The sequence below is a fragment of the Chionomys nivalis genome, chromosome 3, assembly GCF_950005125.1.
Source record: "Chionomys nivalis chromosome 3, mChiNiv1.1, whole genome shotgun sequence".
In the NCBI taxonomy this organism is placed as follows: Eukaryota; Metazoa; Chordata; class Mammalia; order Rodentia; family Cricetidae; genus Chionomys; species Chionomys nivalis.
Window position 1 is genome coordinate 79,105,891 of NC_080088.1, and position 8,728 is coordinate 79,114,618.

At 40.6% G+C, this 8,728-nt stretch overlaps 1 protein-coding gene and 1 pseudogene across 1 annotated transcript in view; both read left to right on the forward strand.

Moving 5' to 3' along the window:
- LOC130871332 (vomeronasal type-2 receptor 116-like) overlaps nucleotides 1-3,704 on the forward strand; it is a 66,372-nt gene extending 62,668 nt beyond the window's left edge. Inside the window, exon 8 of the mRNA XM_057764682.1 lies at nucleotides 2,788-3,704. Within this exon, the coding sequence (XP_057620665.1) occupies nucleotides 2,788-3,704 (917 nt within the window). The remainder of the gene's footprint in view (nucleotides 1-2,787) is intronic.
- Nucleotides 3,705-7,534: 3,830 nt separating this feature from the next.
- Nucleotides 7,535-8,454, forward strand: LOC130871699 (serine/threonine-protein phosphatase 2A catalytic subunit beta isoform-like; annotated as a pseudogene).
- Nucleotides 8,455-8,728: the final 274 nt, after the last annotated feature.

The following is an 8,728-nucleotide window of genomic DNA, read 5'->3' on the forward strand; positions in this document are numbered from 1 at the left end:
TTGAATAAATGGGACCTCCTGAGACTGAGAAGCTTCTGTAAAGCAAAGGACACTGTCACTAAGACAAAAAGGGAACCCACTGACTGGGAGAAGATCTTCACCAACCCTGCAACTGACAAAGGTCTGATCTTCAAAATATATAAAGAACTCAAGAAATTAGACTGTAAAAGACTAATCAACCCAATTATAAAATGGGGCACTGAGCTGAACAGAGAATTCTCAACAGAAGAATTTCAAATGGCCGAAAAACACTTAAGGTCATGCTCAACTTCCTTAGCGATCAGGGAAATGCAAATTAAGACAACTTTAAGATACCATCTTACACCTGTCAGAATGGCTAAAATAAAAAGCACCAATGATAGCCTTTGCTGGAGAGGTTGTGGAGAAAGGGGTACACTCATCCATTGCTGGTGGGAATGCAAACTTGTGCAACCACTTTTGACAGCAGTGTGGCTGTTCCTCAGGAAATTCGGGATCAACCTACCTCTGGACCCAGCAATACCACTCTTGGGAATATACCCAAGAGATGCCCTAACATACAACAAAAGTATATGCTCAACTATGTTCATAGCAGCATTGTTTGTAATAGCCAGGACCTGGAAACAACCTAGATGCCCTTCAATGGAAGAATGGATGAAGAAAGTATGGAATATATACATATTAGAGTACTACTCAGCAGTAAAAAACAATGACTTCTTGAATTTTGCATGCAAATGGATGGAAATAGAAAACACTATCCTGAGTGAGGTAAGCCAGACCCAAAAAGAGGAACATGGGATGTATTCACTCATATTTGGTTTCTAGCCATAAATAAAGGACATTGAGCCTAGAATTTGTGATCCTAGAGAAGTTAAATAAGAAGGTGAACCCAAAGAAAAACATATAGGCATCCTCCTGAACAGTAACCTTCATCAGGCGATGAAAGGAGACAGATACAAAGACCCACATTGGAGCACCGGACTGAAATCTCAAGGTCCAAATCAGGAGCAGAAGGAGAGAGAGCATGAGCAAGGAACTCAGGACCACGAGGGGGGCACCCACACACTGAGACAATGGGGATGTTCTATCGGGAACTCACCAAGGCCAGCTGACCTGGGTCAGAAAAAGCATGGGATAAAACCGGACTCGCTGAACATAGCAGACAATGAGGACTACTGAGAACTCAAGAACAATGGCATGGGTGTTTGATCCTATTGCACGTACTGGCTTTGTGGGAGCCTAGGCAGTTTGGATACTCCTCTTAATAGTCCAGGATGGAGGTGGATGGTCTTTGGACTTCCCACAGGGCAGGGAACCCTGATTGCTCTTAGGGCAGACGAGGGAGGGGGACTTGATTGGGGGAGGGGGAGGAGAATGGGAGGTGGTGGTGGGGAGGAGGCAGAAATCGAAAGAAAGAAAGAAAGAAAGAAAGAAAGAAAGAAAGAAAGAAAGAAAGAAAGAAAGAAAGAAAGAAAGAAACTTTAAAACCTATCCCCAGTGACACACTTTCTCCAACAAGATCACACATCCTAATCCTTCCCAAGTAGTGTCACTCCCTGACATCTAATTATCCAAATGTTGGTGGCCTTTGAGGGTCATTATTACTCAAACCACCCCAATACACATGGCATGCATGTGGAAATTAGAAGACAACTTTGGGAGATCATCTGTAACTGCAACTCCAGGGGATCTTAGGCCATCTGTGTCATTTGCACAAACCCACACACACGCACACATACACAAAACTAAAATTTTTAAATCTACTTAATAAAAATTAATCTTTAAAAACAATCCAATGTTTATATTTGAAGTTAATTCCTTCCTACAAATTTTATGATAACACCTTTAAACTCCTTTGTTTGTTGCCAGAAAAGATCTCACAAAGGCCAGGATATGCCCTAACTTGCCAAGTAGCGAGTCTGGCTTTGTGCTCCTATTCCCCCTGATTCTACCTGCCAAATGCAAGAGCTACAGACATGCACCACTATGTGGCAAACTGTTAAAATGCAATGTTTACTTATTTAAAACACCTTCAGATAGAAGAAAAGCAACCAGAGAAGTCAGTTCACTGGGTAGCTCCATTTGAACCCCATATCTGAGAATACCACTACAAGTAAAGGACTTGAGAAGCCCCTTCTTACCTCACTAAACTTATTTTTCAAAATCAAGAGTGTGTTGTGTGTGTGTGTGTGTGTGTCCAGGAATGTGGCTGTGCATGTGTCATGGTGCACAGATGGATTTAGAGAGTCAGTCATCACCCTCACTCTGCTTGAGATCACATTTCTTCACAGATGCATCAGCCAGGCCAGATGCCCCATGACCCCTGGAAAGTATTGTCTGTCTCTCATCTTATTATAGGGGTGCATTGGGATTATAGATGCTTGTGCTATAGCATCCAGCTTTTATGTGGGCCCTGGGAATCCAAACTCAAATTATCAGGCTTAGGCAGCAAGCTGTTTATCCAGTGAATCAGCTCGCCTCAGCCCAGAAAATATTTTACATGAATGCAATATTGTGATCAAATTGAAGTTGGATATTGTAAGTAAGTATGTAAGTTTCTGAAAAGTGGAAAATAATAACATCAGAATATTCAAAACAACACACAATTGAATTAAGAGGAGAAACAGTGGCTTTGTTCATGTCACATTGCAGGAAATACACGGTAGTCACGTTATTCCCCATAAAGCATTCTTTCATTTGATGTCTGAAGTAACAAGGGATGTCTATTAGGCTAAACTACTCAAGTGAGTGGATAAAGTGGACAAAAGAAAACTAACCTGAAATAACACATATACATGCTTTCACCAGATGCAGATCAGTGTGTGAAGTGTCTAGATCATCAATATCCCAACACAGACCGAAACCACTGCCTCCCAAAATCTACGACCTTCCTGGATTATGATGATCCCCTAGGGATAGGTCTGTCATGCACAGCCTTGTACTTCTCTGCACTGTCAGCTCTCATTCTTGGGATCTTTCTGAAGCAGCAAGACACTCCCATCGTGAAGGCAAATAACCGCACTCTCAGCTACATCCTGCTCATCACCCTTAACTGCTGTTTTCTCTGCTCTTTTCTCTTCATTGGCCACCCCAACACAACCACTTGCATCCTGCAGCAGACCACATTTGGAGTGTTGTTCACTGCGGCTATTTCTGCTGTCTTGGCCAAAACTATTACTGTGGTTCTGGCCTACAAGGTCACTGCCCCAGGAAGAAGAATCAGGTGGTTGTTGGTAATGCGGGCACCTAACTTCATTGTTCCCATCTGCACCTTGATCCAGATTATCTTGTGTGGGGTCTGGCTGGGAAAATCTCCCCCCTTCATTGACACAGATGCACACTCTGAGCGTGAACACATTATCATCCTGTGCAACAAGGGATCAGTCACTGCTTTCTACTGTGTGCTGGGATATCTGGGAGTTCTGGCCTTGGGAAGCTTCACTGTGGCTTTCCTGGCCAGAAACCTACCTGACACCTTCAATGAAGCCAAGTTCCTGACATTCAGCATGCTGGTGTTCTGCAGTGTCTGGGTCACCTTCCTCCCCGTCTACCACAGCACCAAAGGGAAGGTCATGGTGGCTGTGGAGGTCTTCTCCATATTGGCATCCAGTGCAGGGCTCCTAGGTTGTATCTTTGCCCCCAAGTGTTACATCATTTTGTTCAGACCACAAATGAACTCTATTCAGGGTCTCAGGAACAAAATACATTATAGTTACAAAGCTTAATATATTTAGTATTAACTTTAAAGTTAGCACATGAAGGAGATTTCATTATTACATTTTCATACGTATATTTTGTTCCTAATCATCTCCCTCACAAACTGATAATGCATCCCCTCTATCAACTTCTTCCTGTTTCTTCCTTATCTTAAAACAATCCTCATTTTTACACTCATGTCTGTGTGTTTCTTTACTCCCTGCCCCTTCCCACCTCCCATACTTTCACTCCTTTCTTGGATACCTTCCACTTTAAGAATGAAGAGAGAGAGAGAGAGAGAGAGAGAGAGAGAGAGAGAGAGAGAGAGAGCCCCCTTGTGGTATTTATACTTATGACTATGGCTTAGGTGACCATATAAACAATTTCGGTTCCAAAATTTTCATTTTAAATGTTATGGCTTTACTCTTCTTTAAGGCTGAAGAAATGCCACTGTGAATATGCTTCATATTTACTTTATCCACTTACCTGCTTATGGATATCTGCATGCTTCTTTTTATTACTAAAACTATAGTACAGCAATAATTGTGAATGTGCAATTATCTCTGTAGATGCCTTCTGGGTCTATATATCTAGGAGTTGTATGGTGGATTGAATGGTACTTCTCTTTGTAATTTTGCTAGTAACTTCTACTCTGCTTTCTACGGTGGCACAAACATCCTACTAAACATGTAACAAAATTGATTAAGGAAAAAATTGGGTGTGGGGTCAGCTTTCTAAGGACACCTGTGAACTTGTCGTGCTGACTATCCTTTTGATCTAAGCTGTTGCTGAAATTCACCACCACCACTTCTTCAAAATCCAGGAGAGACATACAAACTTGCACACGTATGACTATAACCACAAAATATAAGAAACATAACAAAGAAAGTCAACATAATTTTCTGAAAAAGTTCAACTGGTGAACTCAACATTCTGAAATAGGTAAATGATCAGAACATTTCGGAAGTTTTCTTGCAAAAAAAATGATCAAATACCTGAACAAGGATATCCATAGGCAGATTTATTCCACACATACCTTCAATATCTGTAAAGAAAGTCATTAATACAGAGGAAAATGGCAGCAAGACAAAGAAAAACTGTAACAGGAAGAACAGGCTGCTTGTTCTGGCCGCCCTGCTAATTTGACCCCCAAAATAATCACAAAGAAATTGTATTAATTAAATCAGTGCCTGGCCCATTATCTCTAGCCTCTTATTGGCTAACTCGTACATCTTAGTTTAACCCATTTCCATTAATTTGTATTACCATGAGGTCATGGATTATCTGGAAAGATTTAACATGTCTGACCTGGCAGCTCCATGGCAGCTCTCTCTCTGCTTTCTTCCTCCCAGAATTCAGTTCTGTCTTCTCCGCCTACCTAAGTTCTGCCCTATCAGGCCAAGCAGTTGCTTTATTAACTAACCGATGAAAGCAACACACAAACAGAAGGACCTCATATACCAGAAAACAATCAGCAGCATGAGAGAAAACTTCAACAATGACACTGAGATGAGGAGGGACAAAAGTATTGAAAATGAAATAAAAATAAATAAAAAAAAAACCAGTGGGAAGCATGAACAATGGACTCAAAGAAGGAAAAGAAAGACTGTCAGATGGAGAAGGATGAAAAAATAATACATACAGACACCAAGAAACAAAAAATAAATGAGCATGACCACAATGTCCATGAAAGACCAAACCCAAGAACCAACAGGACTAGAAGGAGCAACATAAACACAAGAGGTACAGGATATTCATTCAACAAAATTACACCAGAAAAAAAAAAAACCCAAGCCTAGAAAACATTCAGACATTCAAACACAAAAGACATTTACAACCCCAAACAGACATGACCAGAGAACCTTCCCATGGCATAGTACAGCCAAGATGTCAAAAATACATAGCAAAGAAACAATATTAAATGCTGTCAAGGAAAAAACACCAAATCACCAACAAAAGCAAATAACAGAGTAATATTAGCAAACTAAAAGCCAGAAAATCATGAAATGATATCTTTCAAGTCCTAAAAGCAGATTAATTGCCAGTCAGGACTACTATGCCAGGCAAATGATCTTCTAAATTTGAGAAAAAATAATGACATTTCAAGGTAAACACAACTGAGGGAGTTACTGAACACCACGCCAGCACTGCAAAGGACACTAAAAGAATATATGCAATGGAAGATATTTCAATCACTAATGCAGAGGAAAGAATCGATTTCATGTTCAGACAAGCTGGACAAAGGTGAGCTGGAAGGAGTCCATTATATCCAACAACATAAGCCAGATATGAATGTGGGATGGCATAAAGAATAGACAATAACCCAACTGACAGGAAAAAACAGAAATTAATATATTTCTCATCAATAATTTCCGTGTAATGGACTCAACTCACCAATAATGTTACAGGCCAGATGGATGGATTAAAAATGTAAAAAGAATATCATGGAGAATGGTGTAAAGTTACTGCTTGACAGGGGTTGGGAAGGAGGAAGTCTAACTAAGAAGAGCGTAGAGGAATGGGGGCTGTGAAATGACTCTATATGGTGTTTCAGTGGTAAACACAGGTCATTACACATTGGTGGAAACCCACTGAATGTAAGATACAAAATAGGAACCCTAGTTTGGTGTGACGATGAACACATGTATTTGTGGCATTTTGGAGACTGATGGGAGGGCAAGTTTAAGGGTATTCTGGGATATAGATAAAATCCTGAATTAAAAAAAGAATGAGATGGAAAATATAAACACTAATGTGCAATGTAGACTTTGGGTGAGGATGTGTCATTGTGGATTATAACAAATACATCACTGTGATGTTGACAGTGGGAGAGGTTTACACTTGATAGGGAAAGGGAACAATGAAACCTCTGTACCTTCCTCTCAATGTTCTAGTAAGCATCAAGCTCTAAAGAATTCCTATAAAATACAAATAAAATTTATTCATATATTTAAGAAAAAATGAGATTCAACTCTATATTGTCTCCAAGAAACACACCTCATTGATAAAATCAAAAGATAGAAGATATTCTATCAAGAGCATTAAAACCAACCACACCAAATGTTGGAACTCCAACTACATAAAATAAACATTAAATGGAAAAACAAGTCCTCATATGATATTAGTAGTGAATTCAATACCAAACTAGATAGGTCATCCAAACTAAAAGTCAACAAAGATGTGCCAGAGTTAAACTATGTCATAGATCAGATGGACTTAGCATATTCCTACAGAATATTCCATCCAATCAATATTAACCATCATATTTGGCTATATACATTCTTCTTAGCAGGGAATGATACCACCCAGAGTGGGCAGGTCTTCTCACTTCAATTAACCTAATCAAAATACTCCCTTACAGGTATGCCTAGAGGCCCATCTTTCAGTTTACTCTATAGCTTGGACAAGCTTGACAATGGAGGTTAACCATCACAACTAATCCCATTTTTAGAATCCAGCATTACTCTGTACTAAGGATATTAGTAAGGGCAGTATGTTTTTTAAAGTTTATTGGTCCCATTTCTTGTTTTTTACATTTACATAAAAAGTAATGGATTTCTTGCAGCATCTTCATACCCTGAGTGTTCTTATTAAATCACTCATTACTCATCCTTTCCACATTTTGTATGCAGTCTCATCCTGGTTGATTCTCTTTTCCCTTCTGTTTCCATGTCATATGCATTACATCCTTTATCTCTTTTAAGATCATTTCCGTGGCCAGGCGCCCGGCGGGGCGGAGCGAGGCAGCAGCTCCGGGAGGCCCGCGGCCCGCAGCTACCCGCTGTGCTTAGGCCAGGCGCGGGCTGTGCGCTCCGCAGCTCAGTGGGCCCCGGATGGGGGAGGCGGCAGGGACGCCGCCATGGACGACAAGGAGTTCACCAAGGAGCTGGACCAGTGGGTGGAGCAGCTGAACGAGAACCAAGTGCGGACGCTCTGCGAGAAGGCTAAGGAAATTTTAACAAAAGAATCAAATGTACAAGAGGTCCGCTGTCCTGTTACTGTCTGTGGAGATGTGCATGGCCAGTTCCATAAGAGACCTTATGGAACTCTTCAGAATTGGTGGGAAATCACCAGATACAAACTATCTATTCATGGGTGACTACGTAGACAGAGGTTATTATTCTGTGGAGACTGTGACTCTGCTTGTAGCATTAAAGGTGCGCTATCGAAAGCGCATTACAATATTGCGAGGAAATCATGAAAGCCGACAGATCACCCAAGTGTATGGCTTTTATGATGAATGTCTGCGAAAGTATGGGAATGCCAACGTGTGGAAATACTTCACAGATCTCTTCGACTATCTTCCACTTACAGCTTTAGTGGATGGACAGATATTCTGCCTCCATGGTGGACTGTCTCTATCCATAGATACACTGGATCATATGAGAGCCCTGGATCGTTTACAAGAAGTTCCACATGAGGGCCCAATGTGTGATTTCTTATGATCAGATTCAGATGACCGTGGTGGATGGGGCATTTCGCCACGTGGTGCTGGCTATACCTTTGGACACGATATTTCTGAAACATTTAACCATGCCAACGGTCTCACACTGGTGTCTCCCGCTCAACAGCTTGTAGTGCAAGGTTATAATTGGTGCCATGATCGGAATGTGGTTACCATTTTTAGTGCGCCCAATTACTGCTACCGCTGTGGATGGAAATCAGGCTGCTATCATGGAATTAGGTGACACTTTAAAATATTCTTTTCTTCAGTTTGACCCAGCACCTCGTCGTGGAGAGCCTCATGTGACCCGGTGTACCCTAGACTACTTCCTATAAATTATACATATATATATTTAAAAACAACAGTTATCTATGTGTTTCTGTAACAAATTGTGGTATGTCGACATTAAACTACATCATGGCCAAAAATAGAGATCATTTCCTTCTCTCTTATGATCCCTTATATTTTCATTACCTATAAACATATAAATGCAAACACATACATATGCACAAATATTTATAATTTAAAATCTAAGTTTTTGTTTTTCTAGGTTGGTTCTCCTTCACAGGCTGGCTTCAAAATGTTGTAAAATAATCTTTTTGTACATAA